This window comes from Hyla sarda, chromosome 5 (assembly GCF_029499605.1).
Source record: "Hyla sarda isolate aHylSar1 chromosome 5, aHylSar1.hap1, whole genome shotgun sequence".
NCBI lineage: Eukaryota > Metazoa > Chordata > Amphibia > Anura > Hylidae > Hyla > Hyla sarda.
The window spans coordinates 238,404,917-238,427,995 of record NC_079193.1 but is presented as its reverse complement, the minus strand read 5'-3'; the positions used below and the strand labels follow the sequence as shown (position 1 = coordinate 238,427,995).

Genomic DNA, 23,079 nt, shown 5'->3' with positions numbered 1-23,079 from the left:
GTGTAGTTTAAAATGGCAGAGGGGTGGGGGGCAATGTAGGATTGTGGTGGACGACGGGGGGAAGGGGAGAATGGGGGGCTGTAGTAGTGTGGAGGATGGGGGGGCTGTAAAAGTATGGAGGATGGGGGGCTGTAGCAGTGTGAAGGATGGGGGGCTGCGGGAGTGTGAAAGATGGGGGGCTGCGGGAGTGTGGAGGATGGGGCTGTGTGAGTGTGGAGGATGTGGGGCTGCGGGAGCGTGGAGGATGGGGGGCTGCGGGAGCGTGGAGGATGGGGGGCTGCAGGAGTGTGGAGGATGGGGGCTGTAGCAGTGTGGAGGATTGAGGGGCTGCAGGAGTGTGGAGGAGGGGGGGCTGCAGGAGTGTGGAAGATGAGGGGCTGAGGGAGTGTGGAGGATGGGGGGCTGTGGGAGTGTGGAGGGGGCTGCAGGTGTGTGGAGGATGGGGGGCTGCAGGAGTGTGGAGGATGGGGGGATGTAGCAGTGTGGAGGATGGGGGGGGCGGCATCCTCCACACTGCTACAGCCCCCCATCCTCCACACTGCTACAGTCACCCATCCTCCACACTGCAACAATCCCCCATCCTCCACACTCCCACAGCCCCCCATCCTCCACACTCCCATAGCCCCCCATCCTCCACACTGCTACAGCCCCCCATCCTCCACACTGCTACAGCCCCCCATTCTCCACACTGCTACAGCCCCCCATTCTCCACACTGCTACAGCCCCCCATTCTCCACACTGCTACAGCCCCCCATTCTCCACACTGCTACAGCCCCCCATCCTCCACGCTGCTACAGTCCCCCATCCTCCCACAGCCCCCCATCCTCCACATTCCTACAGCCCCCCATCCTCCACATTCCTACAGCCCCCCATCCTCCACACTACTCCTAATTTCCCAGGTCAGCAGTCATTCCCCCACCTGTGACTCTCCAGTTGTTACAAAACTTCAACTACCATCATGACCGTCTGTCTGTACATGATAGGAGTGGTAGTTTGCAGAAGCTGAAGAGTCATGGTTGCACAGTTTGTGGTAGCACAGTGACATTATGTATTCTGGGGGCACAGGGGCATTGTGTATTCTGGGGGCACAGGGGCATTGTGTATTCTAGGGGCACAGGGGCATCGTGTAATCTGGGGGCACAGGGCCATCGTGTATTCTGGGGGCACAGTGGCATAATTTTTTGTGGGGGCAAAATGTGTGGCAGTAAAATATTCAGGGGAATAGCATGCGGCAGTAATATACCAAGGGCACAGTGTGTAGCAGTAATATATTCATGGGTATAGTATGTGGCAGTAATATATTCAGGGGCACAACATGTGGCAGTTATATTCAGGGGTACAGCATGTGGCAGTATTAAATCCAGGTGTACAGCATGTGACAGTATTATATTCAGGGGTACACAATGCAGCAGTATTTTATTCAGGGGGTCCACAATGCGGCAGTATTTTATTCAGGGGGTCCACAATGCGGCAGTATTTTATTCAGGGGGTCCACAATGCGGCAGTATGTTATTCAGGGGGTACACAATGCGGCAGTATGTTATTCAGGGGTTCACAATGCGGCAGTATTATATTCAGGAGTACAGTATGCGGCAGTATTATTTTCAGGGGTTCAGTCTCTGGCTGTATTCAGAAAATACGGGTAACTGTAGATTTACATCCTCCAGACTCCAGTCATTTTACCTATTTCCTTCATGTCTCTGCGGCCACTAGGTGTGAACCAGGCCTCAGCGCTTTGCTCGGACCTTTACCAGTGGCAGACCTGAATAAGCGGACCCTCACTAAAAATAGTTGAGTACCCCTGGTATAGATGGTATGCAGAGGTTAAAGCAGTCAACCTTAGAAGTGGAAGGTCATTGGTATGTGTAAAAAGATGCTATCCTGAATGTGGATAGTGTTCCCAGATGGAGGAAACAGTACCTGGGATCCAACATTGATACAGCAGTTCTAAGTCCTCCGTTCGGGCAGAACACGTTGTGTTGAAGACAGTGGCATCACAACCAAGCAGTGCTGTTAAAAAGTCGCTCTCTGGTTTGTGAGGTCAATGTGGAAGCCTACGACGGTTAAAATTACTCTGACGTGTTTCAGAAACTAAACGGTTTCCTTCATCAGGGAGGTAGCAATCTAATTCACTATCTGCAATATATTTGATATTAAAACTTACAGTCACTAAAAATAAAAATGTACAATTCTGTACATTAACCCATTAAGGACCCATGACGTACCTGTTCGTCACGAGTCCGCTTCCGTTCTATAACGCGGGGCCGCGGCATCCCAAACAGCTGTGACACAGAAGGAGGGTCCCTTACCTTACCTTGAGATCCAGGCATGAGCAGTCAAGCTGCAGAATCATTGATCAATGGTTTCCTATGAGAAACAATTGATCAATGTCAAAGATCAGTGTGTGCAGTGTTATAGCCCCCTATGGGAGCTATAACATTGCAAAAGAAAGTGAATAAAGATCTTTTAACCCCTTCCCTAATAAAAGATTGAATCACCCCCCTGTCCGAATTATAAAATTATATTGTTAATTAAACCGCACAGTCAATGGCATACGTGCAAAAAAATTCCAAAGTCCAAATAAGCCATAAGTCCTATCAATGCAAAAATTGTACCACTAAAAACTTCAGATCATGGCGCAAAAAATTTGCCCTCATACGCAGAAAAATAAAGTTGTAGGGGTCAGAAGATTTTCCTGCATGTAGTTATGATTTTTTCCAGAAGTACGACAAAATCAAACCTACATATAAGTAGGGTATCATTTTAATCATATGGACCTACAGAATAAAGAGAAGGTGTCATTTTTACCAAAAAATTTACTGTGTAGAAATGGAAGCCCCCAAAATTACAAAATGGGGGGGGGGTTCAATTTTGTCTCACAATGATTTTTTTTTCTGTTTTGCCGTAGATTTTTAGGTAAAATGACTGACGTCATTACAAAGTAGAATTGGTGTAGAAAAGATAATGTCCAGCGCAGCTCCCGTAAAACGTAGCTTTTATTGTATATTCATCTGCAGGTACATAGACAGCGTAGACAGGTGACGCGTTTCGGTTCGTCAAAGAACCTTAGTCATGGCTAAGGTTCTTTGACGAACTGAAACACGTCACCTGTCTATGTACCTGCTAATGAATATACAATAAAAGCTACGTTTTACGGGAGCTGCGCTGGACATATATCTTTTCTTCGCTATATACTTCATGGTGTAGTCCACACCAGTCCGGGCGCACAGAGACACGGAGGGAAGCTGAACTCTTTGCAAAAAAAAATAAGCCATCATATGGATTTTTAGGTGCAAAATTGAAAGAGTTATGATTTTTTTAAAGGTAAGGAGGGAAAATTGAAAATGCAAAAACAGAAAAACCCCGGGTCCTCAAGGGGTTAATATAACCACACTCCCATAACTGCATTTTATAGCAGTTAGCCTTTCAGCTGCATGTCCTCTATAGGCATTATTGGGGGTTTTGTGCATCCCTATGAAATGGTTGGGGCTACAAAGTGACTTTGGACGCACAGATCATCACATCATACTGCTTGCATTGTAGCTAATAAAAGTGGATAACTTGCCATAACTCATAACCACTATCCGGGATGCCTGATTGTGGTTGCAGCAGTTTATACTGCAATATGCACGTTTATGCATCACAATGATCAAACCTCTGTCCTCCAAATTCATTTCCTCTTATGAGCATCCATACTCCTTTCAAGGACACAACATTCGAGACAAGTCGGACATTGATTCCTATGACTTTAATCAGAGCAGTGAATTATAGCTTACCTGACTTCTAAGATTGTAATACATGTTCTTTATATGAATCTTCAGCAACAGTTGCAGCCGGTGCCATGTTTCATTGTCTTTTATTAGTAAGTAGAAAATAAATCGCATTCATCTTCTTGAAATCAGTCTTATGGTTAGTTAATTTAGGACTTGGTAATTCAATTGTTATCTATCTGTATTGGCAACAACAATCTATATGAAAGAATGAGGTAGTTAAAAGTTATATCTAGGAATCCGATACATTTCTGGAAAGCCAAAGGTCACTGCATTAAAACCTGCGGTAGCTTTTTGTGAGTAATTGTCCTACATCATTTTACTAATGTCTTGCTGCTAATGAAAATTAAAAAGCCCATGCTGTTTGATTTACTGCTTTGTTTTAATTGTCATTTTAAGCTAACAAGTGTGCCAGGATTTCAGCGAGAATTGGAGCTCCCAGTGTTTTGGTCAAAAATATTGTGAGCCTTGGACTTTTTACACCTTAGGACTGCTTTTGTAGAATAGCTTTTACATAGTATGTGATTAAATCCGTTGTGTTTAGAACACTTCAAAGTGACGTTTTGTAATAGATTCTGTATAGGGTTTCTGCCACAGATAATGACAGAACAGCAGCCAAAGTTCAGGTTAGTAGGTGGTAAGTACTTGAAATGTGCAAGTTGAAAAATCTAACAAGAGGTCTGCAAAGAATAGAAGCTATGAGTGAATGGAGTGAAAATAACAGCCAGTCACGTAAGGAAATGTTGAACATAAACCACTGAGGAAATCATTTACTTTTATGCGATAAAGGCAGGTTGTTTTATTTTTTTTATTTTTTATATCAATGTGCAAATGTATTTAAAATAGCATATTTAAAATGTGAACATTTGAATACTTGATAGAGGCAGACATTTCTGAACCAGAATTCTGACTTTTGATGCACCAAAATCGACTATTCCCATTTCAGTGATGATATTAATTTCCTTTTATTAGCAAATAATTTCTATATCGCCGACAAAGTCTGCAGCACTTCACAATTTTGTGAGTACAAATAAAGACAAATATCAGATGTTGGAAAATTACACACTAATTATTCAAAACAAGAGGAGTGAGGGGCCTGCTCACAAGAGCTTACAATCTATGGAGAATAAGGTTGAAACAAAAGGCAGAAAGTGCTTTATTTATACAATAGTCAATCCAGGTATAAATTGGGTAGATTACATGATGGTGGGTGAACCAGTCACCAGCCCATCTCTGAATGTCTTAAGTGCAAAGAGCATTGGGGGACACCGCTAAATCATAGTGAGGAGGACATAGTAGGGATAGTAGGGGAGACCAGTTAGGGAATGTTATACGCCTGTCTAAAAAGATGTGCCTTTAGGGCATGCTTAAAAGTGTGGATATTGAGTATAAGACTTAAATGGGCACTGTCAGATATAAAAACTTTTGAAATGCTGTAAAGCATGCAAAACTAATAGGTTTTGCAATTGCTTTCATTAGAACTGAAAAAGCCAGTTGAACAACTGCCCCCCCCATGCCTGCTTGGACACATACTAGTCCTGCTGTGTCCATGGAATAACTTCCTTGATTGACAGCTGTGAGTGCAGGGCACTCAGGTGGAGGAAAAATCCTCCCACTGTCAGCTTGTGTCCCGCTACTGTCAGTGAGGACAAGCTGGGAGTTGTAGTTTTGCTAATGCTGGGGGAGATGTGAGCAGACAGCATACTGAGGGAGGGGGCGGAGACCTGCACAGTGAGGCCACGCCCCCTCCCTTTGAGAGGAATTCAGACTAGTGAGCTAAATTAAAAGTGTCATAGAAAAATAAATAAAGGTGCTAGAAACATAAAAATGTTATGTACATGGTCAGGATTAGGTACTGAGTGATAAATTAAAAAAAATTGTTGGACCTGATGGGTACACTTTAAGGTTCGGGTTATTACATTCCTTAAAAACGGTGCAGCATGAGCAGAGTCTTGGGAGTTGAGAGTGAGATGTATGAATTATGGAAGATGTTAGTTTCTGATCATTATAAGAGCTTAGAGCATTTGTTGAGGCATAGACAATGATGTGAAAGGAGATGTAGGGAGGTGCAATACTATGGAGAGCGTTATGGGTGAGAGTGAGGAGTTTACACTGTATTCTGGAATGAATGGCTAAACAGTGCAGTGACTGACACAGAGGGAGGTAATGGATGGAAACAAAGATGAGTCCGGCTGCTGCATTTAGAATGGATTGGTGAGGGGAAGGACAATTTGTAAGAAGTTGCAATAGTCGGGAATGAAACAACACTGCTAGAGTTTCTGTTGTTTTAATTAAGAAAAGGGTGGATTCTGGAGATGTTTTTGAGGTGTAGGTGACAAGATTGTGAAAGGAGTTGAATATAAGGAGTGAATGATAGATCTGTTTCTATTATAACTCTAAGATAGTGGACATGATAGTACCAGACACTGAAATAAAAAAAATATCAGGTTTAGATAGGTTAGTAGATGGAGGAAACACCAGAAGTTCTGTTTTAGAAAGATTTATTTTCAGATATAGAGAGGACATGATGTTTGTGACAGCAGAGAGAAAGCTGCTGCTTTTTTGTATGAGTGCAGGAGTGATGTCACGAAAGCGGTATTAGCGGTGTCATCAGCATAGAGATGGTACTGAAAATGAAATCTGCCATAGTTCATCCAATATGATCTGTGTAGAAAGAAGAGAGGACCTGAGGAACCCCGAGAGGAAGAGAGTAAAATGTAGAGCCAGAAAATTATACCCCAAGTGAATGGTCATAGGTAGGGAAAAAAACATGAGAGAGCAGAGTCCTTAAGACCAATAGAGCAAAGGAGGAGTTGGTGATCTACAGTGTCAAACGCTGCAGAGAGATCCAGAAGAATCAATAGAGAGAAATTGCATTTAGATTTAGCCGTCAGAAGATCATTAGTGACTACGGTTAGGGCAGTTTCCGTAGAGTGTAGGTAGAGAAAACCAGACTGTTAACAGTCAAGAAATGAGTTCTCCATAAGATAACTGATTACATGGGAAAAGAACAAACGTTCGAGGAGTTTACAATTGAGGTTGACACACAGGATGGGTTTTAAGATGTTTTTATAGTACTGGGGACATTCAGTTATGACAAAATGCTTAAAGAGGCACAATCATTATGGAAAACTTTTTCATATTTTGTACTACTGATGAGATTTTTTTTTTGTAAATGTACATTAAAAATAAGTTAGTTTTACTAAATAATAAAAAATGAAAAGAGCCGCCACTAGGGGTCATCTATCTTTATGTGGACAGACTATTCTGTATTTTGCAGCATACTGAATACTGGCCATAACGTGTGTTGGTATACAGTATAGGAGATCACGATTGCAGCCTTCAGCTGTTCCTAAACTACAACTCCTATGATGGGAGTTGTAGTATTGTAACAGCTGGAGGTACATTCTTTGTAAAACTGTGTTTTATGTATTCTCCAGTTGTGTGCCTCCAGCTTTTGCCAAACCACAGACAAAGAATGTGTGTGCATGCTAAGAGTTGCAGTTTTGCAACAGCTGAAGGCAACACTGCGCTAACACAGTGCATACAAATTCCAGCTGTTGCAGAACTACAACTGCTAGCATGCTTGAACAGCCAAAGCTTTCTCTAGCTCCTGAATGACAAAGAAGCTGATCAGACATTCAGGAGTCTGTGAAAGCTGAATATGTATACGAGTAAGCAGCTTCAATGGAGACGCCGGCTCAACGTGGCGCTGGACACAGACCAAGCATTTACCCAGAATGCAACGCAATGCCTAAGCAGCTTCATCAGGCATCATGCTGGGAGTTGTAGTTTTGCCACATCTGAAGGTCCGCAGGTTGAAGACCACTGGCCTAGGTCTTATTTTCGGGGTAGGGCTTATATTGCAGCCCACCCCGATAATACAGCTAGGACCTATTTTCGGGGAAACACAGTATTTAATTTTTGTGGATAGAGAATGACTTCATGAGATGGGAATACTCCATTAGTGCTAGTGTAACTTGTGTCTGATGTTCTATAAATGTATGAAACTACCTGAGGAGAAGCAAAATGTACTGTGTAAATATTTGAAGCATTAGAAAAGAGTAAGAGTGTTTTACTGAAGAAAAGCGCTGGATACAATTAGGGGAATAGGCTTGCTTTAGAAGTTTGTCTTTCTGCCAGTCTAATTATTTTATTGTTAGTGAAATGGACTCTCTATAACATTTTGTGCTTGTCATGATCAATCCAATCATCAATTATATTGACAAATTTGACTTAGAATACGTTATATTTTTATCTGTTCAGTAGCTGTCTAGACTGTTTTTATTTGTAAGAAGCATTACTCATATATAACTAATTACAAGACCTTTATTTTATCAATTTTTTTACAGTCTTTTTTTTTCTAGAAAAAGCGATCACCTTAGACTTTGTATTTGAGAATAATTCCAAAAACAAAGACTGATGCAGAATTGTAACCAGTATGCTTGGGCATCATTCATAAAGGGTATTTGAATGTACATGTTAGTACATGTGCATTGGTTTTTATTTGTTAGTAAAACATTATTTATGAGGTTCTCAACTAGACAATAAGCCTTAAAGCACTTGTAAAAATAAACACGCACAGATTTTATGGTTATACTTTTTCTTTTCCCATTTGCTTACATTATTGGAAAAGAAAAAAGATTGCAATGTATCATGTATGTTTTGCCGTACACATAGTTGAGTACAAGTTTATATACAGCAAAACGTGCTGTAACAGAAGAACTGAAGACTTGGTTCCAAATTCAGGCCTCTTTCAGCATCAAACCTATACTGCATTCAGAAAGTATTCAAACCCTTTTACATTTCATTATGTTGCAGCCTTGTTCCCCCATCATTCTGCACTCAATACCCAATAATGAAAATGTGGAAACAGAATTTAGATTTTTTTGCAATTAGGAAAAACTATAATTTTGTATAGGCTTAGTATGGACAAGTATACAAACACTTTCTAAGACACTTCAAATTAGCTCCAGTGGCCTCCTATTTCTCTTAAAGGGGTATTCCAGGCCAAAACTTTTTTTTATATATCAACTGGCTCCGGAAAGTTAAACAGATTTGTAAATTACTTCTATTAAAAAATCTTAATCCTTTCAATAGTTATTAGCTTCTGAAGTTGAGTTGTTGTTTTCTGTCTAACTGCTCTCTGATGACTCACGTCCCGGGAGCTGTGCAGTTCTTATGGGGATATTCTCCCATCATGCACAGCTCCCGGGACGTGACATCATCATTGAGCAGTTAGACAGAAAACTTCAGAAGCTAATAACTATTGGAAAGATTAAGATTTTTTAATAGAAGTAATTTACAAATCTGTTTAACTTTCCGGAGCCAGTTGATATATATAAAAAAAGGTTTTGCCTGGAATACCCCTTTAATAATTGTTGAGATGTTTCTTCACCTTGATTAGAGTCTGGTAAATTCAGTTTATTGGGCATGATTGATTGAGATAGAGTCGTCCCTATGTATATAAGGTGTCTCAGCTGACAATACATATCTGAGCAAACCATGTGAATGAAAACACAGCATGTAGAGCTCAGAGACAGAATTGTGTGGAGACACTGTTCTGGAGAAGGGTACAAAATTATCTAGTGCACTGCAGTGTTTTTGGCGGACAGTTACATTTTGGTTTTAGGGTACGTTCACACGTTCTGCTGCATATTTTTACAGCCTATTATAAAAAGTGATCAAAAAGTTACATCAAAACAACAAATAGTACAGATAAAAACTACAGATCATGGCTCAAAAAATGAGCCCTGTATATTCAAAAATAAATTTATAGGGGTCAGAAGAGGACAATTTTAAACTTAAAAATTTTCATGCAAAAAGTTATATTTTGTATAAGGTGTCATTTTCACCAAAATTTAACTGCATAGAAACTGAAGCTGCCAAAGATTTCAAAATTTGTCCCACAAATGATTTTTAGATTACTTCTAATAAAAAAAAATCTTAATCTTTCCAGTACTTATCAACTGCTTTATGCTCTAAAGAAAGTTGAGTTGTTCTTTTCAGTCTGACCACAGTGCCGTCTGCTGACAACTCAACCTTCTCTATAGCATACAGCAGCGGATAAGTACTGGAAAAATTAAGATTTTATAATAGAAGTAATTTATAAATCTGTTTAACTTTCTAACACCAGTTGATTTGAAAAATATATATAAAAAAAAATATATTTAAAAAAAACCTTAAGGACCCAGCCCATTTTCACCTTACGGACCCAAGGATTTTTTGCACATCTGACCACTGTCATTTTAAGCATTAATAACTCTGGGATGCTTTTACTTTTCATTCTGATTCCGAGATAGTTTTTTCATAACATATTCAACTTTATGTTAGTTGTAAATTTTCGTCGATACTTGCATAATTTTTTGGTGATGTTGGCAAAATTTTATGAAAAATGTAAAAGTTTTGGATTGCTTTTACTTTGAAACTCTCTGCTTATAAGGAAAATGGACATCCCAAATAAATGATATATCGATTCACATATGTCTACTTTATGTTTGCATCATAAATTTGACATGTTTTTACTTTGGAAGACATCAGAGGGCTTCAAAGTTCAGCAACAATTTTCCAATTTTTCACAGAATTTTCAAAATCTGAATTTTTCAGGGCACAGTTCAGTTTTGAAGTTGATTTGAAAGGCCTTCATATTAGAAATACCCCATAAATTATCCCATTATAAAAACTGCACCCCTCAAAGTATTCAAAATGACATTTAGTAAGTGTGTTAACCCTTTAGGTGTTTCACAATAGCAAAGTGAAAGAGAAAATTCAAAATCTTCAATTCGCATGTTCTTGTAGACCCAGTTTTTGAATTTTTACAAGGGGTATAAGGAGAGAAATTCTCCCCCCCCCCCCCCCCCAGAAAAAATAAATAAAATTGTAACCAAATTTCTCTCGAGTAAGGAAATACCTCATGTGTATGTAAAGTATATATATGTTGTTTGGAGGGCGTAGCAGGTGGCTCAGAAGGGAAGGAGCGACAATGGGATTTTGGAGAGTGAGTTTTTCTGAAATGGTTTTTGGGGGGCATGTCACATTTAGGAAGCCCCTATGGTGCCAGAACAGAAAAAAAAAAAAAAAACACATGGCATACTGTTTTGGAAACTCAAGGAACGTAACAAGGTGTCCAGTGAGCCTTAACACCCCACAGATGTTTGACGACTTTTCGTTATGTGTAAACTAATTAAAAAAAACATTTCACTAAAATGCTGGTTTTTCCCCTAATGTAATTTTTTTTTACAAGGGGTAATAGGAGAAAATGCCCCTCAAAATTTGTAACCCCATCTCTTTTGATTATGAAAATGCCCCATGTGTGGACATCAAGTGCACTGCGGGTGCACTAGAATGCTCAGAAGAGAAGGAGTCACATTTGGCTTTTGAAAAGCAAATTTTGCTGAAATGGTTTTGGGGGGGTATGTCGCCTTTAGGAAGCCCCTATGGTGCCAGAACAGCAAAAAAAAAACAAAAAAAAAAACACATGGCATACTATTTTGGAAACTATCCCCCTCAAGGCACATAACAATGGGTACAATGAGCCTTTACAACCTGCAGATGTTTGACAAATTTCTGCTAAAGGCGGACATGAAAATGAAAAATTTGATTCTTTTTTCACTAAAATGCTGGTGTTACCCCAAATTGTTTATTTTCACAAGGGGTAATAGGAGAAAAAGCCTCCCAAAATTTGTAACACCATTTCTTCTGAGTAAGGAAATACCCCATATGTGGATGTAAAGTGCTCTGCAGGCAAACTACAAAGCTCAGAAGAGAAGGAGTGCCATTGAGCTTTTGGAGAGAGAATTTGGTTGGAACAGAAGGGGGCCATGTGCGTTTGCAAAGCCCCCCGTGGTGTCAGAACAGTGGACCCCCCCACATGTGACATTTTGGAAACTAGACCCCACACAGAATTGAATAAGGGGTGCAGTGAGAATTTACACCCCACTGGTGTTTGACAGATCTTTGGAACAGTGGGCTGTGCAAATGAAAAATTACATTTTTCATTTTCACGGACCATAGTTCCAAAGATCTGTCAGACACCAGTGGGGTGTAAATGCTCACTGCACCCCTTATTCAATTCTGTGTGGGGGGTCCACTGTTCTGGCACCATGGGGGCTTTGTAAACATACATGGGCTTCAATTTCGGGCACATTCTCTCTCCAAAAGCCCAATGGAGCTCCTTCTCTTCTGAGCATTGTAGTTTGCCCGCAGAGCACTTTACACATATAGGGTATTTCCATACTCAAGAAATGGGGCTACAAATTTTCGGGGGCTTTTTACCTATTTTCCCTTGTGAAAATGAAAAATGTAGGGTAACACGAGCATTTTAGTGAAAAAATTTTTATTTTCATTTTCACATCCAATTTTAACGAAAATTCGTCAAACACCTGTGGGGTTTTAAGGCCCACTATACCCCATGTTACATTCCATGACTGGTGTAATTTCCAAAATGGGGTCACATGTGGGTAAAATCAGCCACCCTGTGCAGATCACCAATTTAGACCTCAAATGTACATGGTGCACTCTCACTTATGAGCCATGTTGTGCGCCCACAGAGCACTTTGCGTCCACATATGGGGTATTTCTGTACTCAGGAGAAATTGCTTTCCAAATTTTGGGGGTCTTTTTTTCCTTTTACCGCTTGTGAAAATTAAGTATGGGGCAACACCAGCATGTTAGTGTAAAAAAAAAAAAAATTACACTATATTGCTGGTGTAGACCCCAACTTTTCCTTTTCATAAGGGGTAAAAGGAGAATAAGTACATAAATACCCCATATGTGGCACTAAACTGTTGCCTTGAAATACAACAGGGCTCCAAAGCGAGAGAGCACCATGCGCATTTGAGGCCTAAATTGGGGATTTGTATCCACCACCAAAATACCCTTTGGCATTGTTTCCCAAAAAGGGTGTTTTGGAAACAGTGCCGTACGAGAGGTCTTTTTTTTATTGGAGGGGGGGGGGGGGGGTAACTGTGTAGGGGTACGTGTATATGTAGTGTTTAACTTTTTATTAGTTTTAGGTGTAGTGTAGTGTTTTTAGAGTAGATTCACACGGGCAGGGGTTTACAGCGAGTTTGAGCTGCGGTGGAATATTTTCCACAGCTCAAACTTGCAGCGGGAAACTCCCTGTAAACCCCTGCCCGTGTGAATGTATCCTGTACATTGGGGGGAGGGGAGAGCAAACCTCCAGCTGTTGCAAAAGTACAACTCTAAGCATGCCCTTTGGCTGTCTGTGCATGCTGGGAGTTGCAGTTATGCAACAGCTGGAGGCACACTGGTTGCAGAACACAGTTTGTTACTTAACTCAGGGTTTTGCAAGCAAGGTGTGCCTACAGCTGTTACAAAACTACATTTCCCAGCATGTATGGTCTGTCAGTGCATGCTGGGAGTTGAGGTTTGCAACAGCTGGAGGCACACCTTGCTTGCAAAACACTGAGTTACTTAACAAACTCTGTGTTTCGCAACCAGTGTGCCTTCAGCTTTTGCAGAACTACAACTCGCAGCATGCATTGACAGCCGAAGGGCATGCTAGGAGCTGTAGTTTTGCAACAGCTGGAGGCACACTACTACATCGCCCAGCATGCCCTTTGGCTGCTTGTGCATGCTGGTTGTTGCAGTTATGGCACACTTTCGTTGAAAGTTTCATAACTGCAAGCCCCAGCATACACAAACAGCCAAAGGGCATGCTGGAAGTTGTAGTTTTGCCACCAGCTGTTGCAAAACAACAACTCCCAGCATGCCCTCTGGCTGTGTATGCTGGGAGTTATTGCTGAGCAACAGCAGGAGGCGAACAACTCACCTCCTGCTGTATCCAGCCTCCCGGGGACCTCCGCCAACGCGGCCGACTCCAGGGACCCTCCACGTCGATGCCAGGGACCCCCGCCTGCCCTGATGGACAGCTAAGGGACCCCCGACTTGCCTGATCACCTCCCAGCAGGCACGATGATTGATCGGTCGTCCGGACCAATCAATCAGGCGATTGTGAGGTGACACCCGCGCATCTCGGATGCCACCTATCGCCCTTTTTTACCGGTTCACTGGAGACCCAATTGACCCGGAATCGCCCTTAATCACCGGTCTGAATTGACCTGCGATTTACGGCGATTGCTGACATGGGGGAGTCTCGGGATAGCCCCCTCCCGTAGGCTTGCATTGAGGGGCGGAGCGTGACGTCACATGGGGGGCGGAGGCGTGACGTCACACGCCGCCGGCTCTGCGGTTGACCGTAATCAGAACACGCTCCGGGGACTGATTGCAAACGGGGTGCCGCGTGCATGATCACGGGCGTCCCCAGCTGCGGGACTCCCGCGATCAGGCATATTATCCCCTATCCTTTGGATAGGGGATAAGATGTGTAAGCACCGGAGTACCCCTTTAAAAAAGTATCGGTACTCATTTGGAGTCTCAATTTGGATGCCTGAAGTGGAACCAGCTGCACGGGCACCAGACAGGGGAGCGCATCTTGCGGCATTCCCCTGTCCAGCATGCAGTTGTCATCAGTTGTGGTGAGTTTAGGCAGGGTTCACTGAGCAGAACGCTAGACATATGTGACATATGCCTAAATATATATGAGGGAACTTCTATATTACAGTCTGTAGCACTAAATTTACTAGGTGGGGGGGGGGGGGGGTCGAGGATATTCTATTATTATAACACTGTATACTGTGTGCTGTGTGAGGAGAGAAGAGATAACTTTATCAATATTGACCTTTTTTAATCAATTCTAAGCATCATGTCTGGAGGAAGCCAGACACTATTCATCATCTGCCTAATACCACCATGCTGTTGGGGATGTTTTTCAACAGCTGGGGCAGGGAGACTGGTCATGTCTGAGGGAAAGTTGAATGGAGCAAAGTTACTGATATAATCTTATTGAAAACCTGAGCCAGAATGAACCTCAGACTGGGCTGAAAGTTCAACTTCCAACAGGACATTGACTCTAAGCACAATACAGGTATGGCTTAAAGGACATGTCTGGTACGGACTATTCCTATTCCATCGTGCCCAAGCTGCACAAACAGAGAAAACAAACTTTAACTTACCTTCCTACATTCCCCCGGAGCTTCGCAACAGCTGCGGCTGGTTATAGGCTGAAGCGCCGTGTGATGTTCAGGGCTAAGGGAAGTAGGAAGTAGACAGTCCGGGGGAACGTAGGAAGGTAAGTGAAAGTTTTCTCTTTTTTTGCAGCCCGGGCAGGATAGAATAGGAATAGTCCGTACCGGAAATCTCCTTTAAGGACATCTCTGGGAATGTCCTAGAGTGGACCAGCTAGAGCCCATCGAACATCTCTGAAAATATCTGCGAACATCTCTGAAAATAGCTGCCCACTGACACTCCCCATCCAACCTGACAGAGCTTGATAGGATCTGCAGAGAAGAATGGCAGAAAATCCCCAAGTCAAGGTGCGCAAAACTTGTTGCATCATACCCAAGAATACTGAAGGCTGGAATCTCTTCCACAGGTGCTTTAAATATGGAGTAAAGGGTCTGAATACTTATGTCAATGTAGTATTTTTGTTTTTTCTTTTCAACATTTATACCATTCTGTTTTTACTTTGTCATTATTGGGTATTGAATGGAAAATAATCTTTTTTAAGACAAGGCTGCAATATAACAAATTGTAAACAAAAAAGTAAAATACATTGAATACATTGTGGCAGAGATTTATGAAAGCCTGTGCAGAGGTAAAGTTGTCCAGTTGCCCATAGCAACCAATCAGATTGCTTCTTTCATTTTTCACAGGCCTTCCTTAAAATCAAAGAAGCAATCTGATTGGTTGCTATGGGCAACTGGGCAAGTTTTACTTTGCACAGGTTTTGATAATGCTCCCCCTGTATACTTAGAGCCTGTAATAATATATCCTCTGTAGAACATACTAAGTCTTCTTCCATAGCCTATCGTTGATGTATGTAATACTACTTAAGATTTCCTTTCTTATAGGTTGCACTTGTGCAGTGGACAGAAAGTGTTGGCCTCACTCTTGTCAACAGAGATCTGACATCCATGCAACTTAAAACCCCCAGTGGACAGATTCTGACATTCTTCATTCTCCAAATCTTTCCCTTTACTTCTGAAAGCAAAAGGATGGGCATCATAGTCAGAGTAAGTGTATACTATTTATTTTAAGAAAATGGTCATCTTGGAACATCATTTTAAAGTTAACATTAAAGATTTTACAGGCTTTAAAGCTGACCCTTGTGTTTGCAAAAGAAAAACAATGCTGTGCATAGTGTAGTCTTCAGCGCGTGGCCTCTACAGTATCCTGAAATAGGAAAATCTGTCTGTCAAACTACTATTATATTAGATATGTTTTGTACTGTTAATTCAACTCTGAAAAACAATACAAACAGAAACATAAAGGGATACTCTGGTGGAAAACTAGTTTTATTTTTATTTTTTCAAATCAACTGGTTCCAGAAAGCTATACAGATTTGTAAATTATTTCTATTAATAAATCTTAATCCTTCTAATACTTATCAGCTGCTCTAAAGGAAGTTGAGTTGTTCTTTTCAGTCTGACCACAGTATTCTCTGCTGACACCTCTGTCTGTATTAGGAACTGTCCAGAGTAGAAGCAACTCCTCACAGCATACCTCTCCTGCTCCGGATAGTTCCTGACTTGGACAGAGGGGCCAGATAGAAAAGAACAGCTCAACTTCCTCTAGAGCATAAAGCAGCTGATAAGTACTGGAAGGATTGAGATTTTTTTATAGAAGTAATTTACAAATTTGTACAACTTTCTGGAACCAGTTGATTTGAAAAAATAAAAATCCCTTACATAAGTAATTCTGTGTATTTAAAGGGATGATCAATGTTTTTTGTAGACTACTAGCAGAGTACCCGGTATTGCCCAGTCTTCCTATATAAACCTTGTAGGATACAACATAAATGCAACTCATCTTAATATGCCACCTCACATCCCCTTGTCATTCCATGCCCTCTTATCTTTTAGTTGACGTATAAGTAATGTGTATCTTATTTTGCGGATTTATTGTGAATTAAACTGGTGGTGTTTAATTTGATTCCTAATAAATTAGTGACAACAATAAAACTGATATTGTTGCCTGCCCTCCACCTCAGTCTCTCCCTTTGTCAGCATTTTGCAGGCTGACTAAAGTCTGCATGCTCTCAGTTGACTGGAGGTATATTGTCATAAAATTACTTTGTTTCATCAATTCACAATTTAGTCTTCTATTATTGCTTGTCATGTTGTGCTTCTTGTTAAATTATTTACATATATATATATATATATATATATATATATATAATATATATATATATATATATATATATATATATATGTAACTTTTTATTGTATTAGATCATATAAATGTTCCACGTAAAAAGAAATTGGTTTAGCACATAAAACATTTACACTATTAGCCAGGTTGTGGGTTTTAACTTGGTAAAGCATGCTAGTGTAATGGCATTAAGCAATCCATATCCCAATTTGGGGGTACACCAGGATGTAACTTTTGTTTATTAACTTGCCCAGAATGCCAGCATAAAAAAATTATAATAAAATATCTGAATTTACCTCCCGTCACTCTTCTGGTACCCCACTCCTGTCCTTCTCTGCATTCTTACATTGATTTCCACTTTGCCAGTGATAGGCTGAGCGTCAGTGTGACATATTGAGCCCCGGTCTTCTTTTTGGTGCCCAGGAAAAATATGTCACACTGCTGCTCAGCCAATCACAGGACGAGGCTGGACATCTCTGCAGCCAGCAATAAACTAATCTTCAGTATGACGAATTGACCACAAGAAGCCAAAAGAGGATTGCAGCAGAGGACAGAAGCAGGATTTTGGAGGTATCGGTGGAGCTGTTGCATCCCGGAGTACCCCTTTAACTAAATGTCACCAGACAGGTTATAAGAGCATGTTTTATTGTCTGCTAAAGTGCAGTGCATGCTTGATCTGAAACATAGCATTAAAGGGGTATTTTGGCTTCTAAAAAGTATGTCCTATTGTGCTGGGACCGGCATGGAGAAAACCTATACTAACATCCTTTGGGTCCCTCTTTAAAGTATCCCACCCTGGACTGTGATTGGTTGTGCAGGCCGCCGATGGGGGCCAGAGTGCTCAGCTGGGAGGATCAGGTCCCTGTTCTGGTGACCTCAGGGGGTCAGACACTTATCCTGGGAATAGGGGATATGTTTTTAAAGAACAGTAAAGAATGTAATGCAGGTTCTTGTGCAGAAGAATAAGACACCATGGCTTTGTGTCTCTACTGTTTGCTGCGGTAACATTATCACCATTGATATTAATTATATAAAGTTCTTGTTATTGCAGGAAGAATCGTCTGGAGATATCACTTTCTACATGAAAGGTGCTGATGTTGCCATGGCTAGCATTGTACAATATAATGACTGGTTGGAAGAAGAGGTAGGGTCCAAAAAATACTTAGGGTACATGTACAGGATCTGCTGCATATTTTGTGTAGCTGGTTTTGCTACCCATTAAGCTTAATGTGAAAGCTAATCTGTCACCATTTTTATATACCGTACGATAATTGTGTTGGTAATGACCACGTACTATTAATATATTGCTGTCTTTTTCTACAGTTATCAATTGTCATTCATTTAACAGCAGGAACTGTTGTTTTTTGGAATGCATTATTGACTGCTCTTATGAAGATGACTTGGAACTTCATAATTCAAAGATTAAAGGGGTTATCCAGGAAAAAACTTTTGTTTATATATCAACTGGCTCCGGAAAGTTAAACAAATTAGTAAATTACTTCTATTAAAAAAATCCTTTCAAAAAAAATCCTTAATCCTTTCAGTACTTATGAGCTTCTCAAGTTAAAGGGGTACTCTGCCCCTAGACATCTTATCCCCTATCCAAAGGATAGGGAATAAGATGTTAGATCTCCGCGGTCCCGCTGCTGGGGACCCACGGGATGCCCGCTGCGGCACCCTGCCATCATTACTGCACAGAGCGAGTTCGCTCTGTGTGTAATGACGGGCGATACAGGGGCCAGAGCAGCGTGACAACAGGGCTCCGCCCCTCATGACATCAAGGCACGTCCCCTTAATGCAAGTCTATGGCAGGGGGTGTGACGACCGCAACGCCCCCTCCCATAGACTTGTATTGACGGGGCGGGCCGTGACGTCACGAGGGGCGTAGCCGTGACGTAACGATGCTCCGGTCCCTGTATTGTCCTTCATTACGTGCAGAGCGATCTCGCTCTGCGCAGTAATGATAGCGGGGTGTTGCAGCAGCAATCCCCGGGGTCCCCAGCAGCGGGACCCCGGCGATCTGACATCTTATCCCCCTATCCTTTGGATAGGGGATAAGATGTCTAGGGGCGGAGTACCCCTTTAAGGTTGTTCTTTTCTGTCTAAGTCCTCTCTGATGACACGTGTCTCGGGAAACGCCCAGTTTAGAAGAGGTTTGCTATGGGGATTTGCTTCTAAACTGGGCGTTTCCCGAGACAGGTGTCATCGGAGAGGATTTAGACAGAAAAGAACAACCTTAACTTCAGAAGCTCATAAGTACTGAAAGGATTAAGATTTTTTAATAGAAGTAATTTACAAATCTGTTTAACTTTCTGGAGCCAGTTGGTATATAAAAAAAGTTTTTTCCTGGAATACCCCTTTAATATTGCTGTAGACTTTAGTTTTTTTCTTGGTTTGTTAAAGTTAAAATATATAATTCACTTCTTTATTCAAATAACTTGTTTATCTTTAGAAAATGTAGCAAATGGAATGTTTTATTATCTTGTATTTATATATCAAAGTATATTCACTTCTGTCCACTAAGAGACCCAGTGTTTTTCTAGAAATAAAGAAGGATCATCCATCTTGGAGATTTTTTTTTTTTTCAAATTCTTGTTGTTTTTTCCTCGGGAGCATCCCTTTATATATTTGAATCACATTCACTTTCAAATATAGAGTTCCTAGGTGATGACTGATCATTGTCAGTCCTTCTGTTGGTCATTTACTTTTCTCTATATGGCCAGCTTAGGACTTTATGAAATGCTAGTCAACAAACCTGTTGTGAAAAGAGTGGCTCATATTTTACAAATGGCTAAATATACAAAAACTTTTCTTGCAGGCTTTGTTTTGTCTATAGTCATCTTAATCTAGCTCTCTGCCTGACAATATAGTAATAGACTGATCACCATGCATATGTTGATGATGGTATTGGCAATATGAATCAATATATGCTGCAGGCCAGCTTCACTTAATCAGAGGCATGATTAAATTAAACTCCCCGAAGACCTAACAAAATGTCATAAAAATTACTTTTGGCGATAATGATACATAATTAATTGTAAGAAAAAAAATTTGTTTAGTTTATTTAGCAATATGAGGTCAAATCAATAGACCTCTTTCCCCAATGACATTTATTAAGCTTATGTTTTTTTAAACAATTGACAGATGATTATTTGAAATAATTATATAAATGTCAATGCTAATAATATGACATAGCAAACACATAATGTCCAAGCTGTGTACTGTTATTTTTTATTTAATTATTATGTTTTTTTTTATTTTTTTTTTTATTAAATGATGATTCAAAAGACAAAAATAAAATAAGTTAAATAAGGTTTTACCCTAACAATTTTGGTACCTAATATATTTCCAGCCTGTCACTAAGGAGACAGAATGTGAAATTGTGTACAAATGTGGTGACCTTGCTTGAGAATTGGCACACATGAGGTCATTTCCCCTTTGTTAGAAGATCATTGTTCAACAATCCTTCTGTAGAGCTGGTTGTATATTTTACTATAGATATTGGAGCACTGTAAGTGGGCTGCCTCTTTAGGCTGATCTTTTTATCCAGCCATTGCGATTATTTCATTAGATTAGACTAGTCTACTCAGTAGCAATGTGATAGTAACATTGACTATGGAAATGATTAATTTACATTGTTTTATAAAAAATTATCCACATCTATGGCTGTATTTTCTTACTTTATTTTTATAGTGTGGAAATATGGCAAGAGAAGGACTAAGAACTCTGGTTGTTTCCAAAAAATCATTAACTGAAGAACAATATCAAGATTTTGAGGTACAATGGGCTATAGTTGAACTTTTTGATTTTTTTTGAGTTTTATTAAGTAATATGTAATTTTCTTTTACTGTTGATGAGTACTCTAGGATCTGAAAAGTAAGTGTTAGATCACGGGGGGGTCCCGTATAAGAGTGTAAGATCTCCCATACAGGGCCCAAGAAAGGGGGCATTTTGACCACCGCACAAAGTGGGGGCCGACATGCCCCCTCAATTCAGCACTATGGCAGAGCTTGAGATTGCCGAATGCAGCGCTCTGGCTCTCCCATAGCGTTGTATTGAGGAGGCTTGTCAGCTGCCGCTCCATGCGGTGGTCGACATGTGCCCTTTATTCAGACTGCCAGGGCCCTGTACGGGAGTCCACGGGGCGTTCCAGCGGTAGGACCTCCGGCGATTTGACACTTATCCCCTATCAAAGTTGATCGCCACATCTAAAATGAAAACAAAATATGCTTCCCAGCAGCTCAGTCGGGCTGATCAGGATCACCACGGAGGACACACGAGGAGGGTCCCTACCTTCTTCGTCGGCGTCCGATCGTCGCTCTATGCCTGAGATCCAGGCTGGAGCAATGGAGCGCCAATAACACTGATCAGTGCTATGCTATGGCATAGCATTGATCAGTATATGCAATCAGAAGATTGCATGTTGTAGTCCCCTATGGTGGCTATAAATGTGTAATAGAAAAAAAAAAGTTAATAAATGTGATTTAACCCTTTCCCTAATAAAAGTTTGAATCACCTCCTTTTGCCCATGAAAAAAAAGAAAAATATGTAAACTAAAATAAATATAAAAATATGTGATATCGCCGCATGCATAAATGTCCGAACTATAAAAATATAATACTAACTTAACCACACGGTCAATGACGTACTCGTAAAAAAAAATTTCCAAAGTCCAAATTTGCGTATTTTTGGTCACTTTGTATACCTTAAAAAAATGTATAAAAGTCCCATCAAAACAAAAATGGTACCTATAAAAACTTCAGATCATAGCGCAAAAAATGAGCCCTCATACATCCCCGAATGCGAAAAAAAAAAAGTTATAGGGGTCAGAACAGGACATTTTTAAACATACTAATATTATAATTTTCACCAGAAGTAAAACAAAATGTAACCTATATAAGTTGGGTAATATTTTATTCATATGGACCTATAGAATAAATAAAGTATAATTTTTAACAAAAAGTGCACTGTGTAAAAATGGAAGCCCCCAAAAGTTACAAAATGGCGTGTTTTTTGTTTCGGCATAGATTTTTTTGCTAAAATGACTTATGTCATTACAAAGTACAATTGGTGGTGAAAAATGCAAGGCATCATATGGGTCTGTAGGTGCAATATTGGAAGGGTTATGATTTTTAAAAGATGAGGAGGAAAAAACGAAAGTGCAAAAACTGAAAAACCCTGAGTCCTTAAGGGGTTAAAATAAAAGTGATGTTTGATTGGGTGAAGTATGAATTATGTGGTATATGAATTATGTAACAGATTGAAGGAGATGGACATATTACCTGTGACCTTTGTATATTTTAATTAATATATTATGAGTCTATGAAAGCACATTGTTGGAATCAGCCTGGTTTCAGATTTTTACTCTTGAAATGGGAAGAACATAGCTTTCAAAGGAAAAGTTTTTCCTGTGGGGTGAGCAGAAGGAAATCATTGTGCCCTTACCAGTGTTGGCAATACAAACACAATAACAATTACAGGACAAGCATTTTTACTGAAGTACAAAAGAGTATGTGTGGGAAAGATTCATTAGCTCTTAGGGCATCCTTTGGGGGAAATCTCACCAGTCTGAACACTACTGACAATATATTTTAGAAACCATGAGGGTGATTGTAGGCCTATTGTGCCCTTTGTCACCAATTCTAATAAAATTAATACAAAGAAGGAGGCTGAGCTATTGTTCATAATATAGGTTGACAGCGAACTTTGTAACCCTGTGGATCTATTTTTATTATATGAATGTAAGTTTAATATCTTTTTGCTAACAAAGGTTTACAAGTGTTTTTTGATCTTTGTGTCCAGAATCGATACAATCAAGCCAAGCTAAGTATACATGACAGAGCTCTGAAAGTGGCAGCAGTAGTAGAGAGCCTGGAAAGGGAAATGGAGTTACTTTGCTTAACTGGTGTGGAGGATCAACTTCAGGCAGATGTCAGGCCCACGCTGGAAATGCTGAGAAATGCTGGAATAAAGGTAATTGTAATTAAAACAGGGAAGAATGTAGCCCCACTATTTGAGGAGGAGAAGATTTGCTGGCTTTAAAAAAAAAAAGATATGTACAAGGTTCCTTAGGCCA

The 23,079-nt window shown here is 40.4% G+C and overlaps 1 protein-coding gene across 3 annotated transcripts in view; it reads left to right on the top strand.

The window, feature by feature from the left end:
* The window catches only part of ATP9B (ATPase phospholipid transporting 9B (putative)), a 323,289-nt gene that overhangs the window by 268,356 nt on the left and 31,854 nt on the right, over positions 1 to 23,079 (top strand). For all 3 annotated transcript variants that reach the window (XM_056521396.1, XM_056521395.1, XM_056521397.1), the window contains exons 16-19: positions 15,704 to 15,865; positions 18,055 to 18,147; positions 20,697 to 20,780; positions 22,806 to 22,976. In XM_056521396.1, the coding sequence (XP_056377371.1) occupies positions 15,704 to 15,865; positions 18,055 to 18,147; positions 20,697 to 20,780; positions 22,806 to 22,976 (510 nt within the window). The remainder of the gene's footprint in view (positions 1 to 15,703; positions 15,866 to 18,054; positions 18,148 to 20,696; positions 20,781 to 22,805; positions 22,977 to 23,079) is intronic.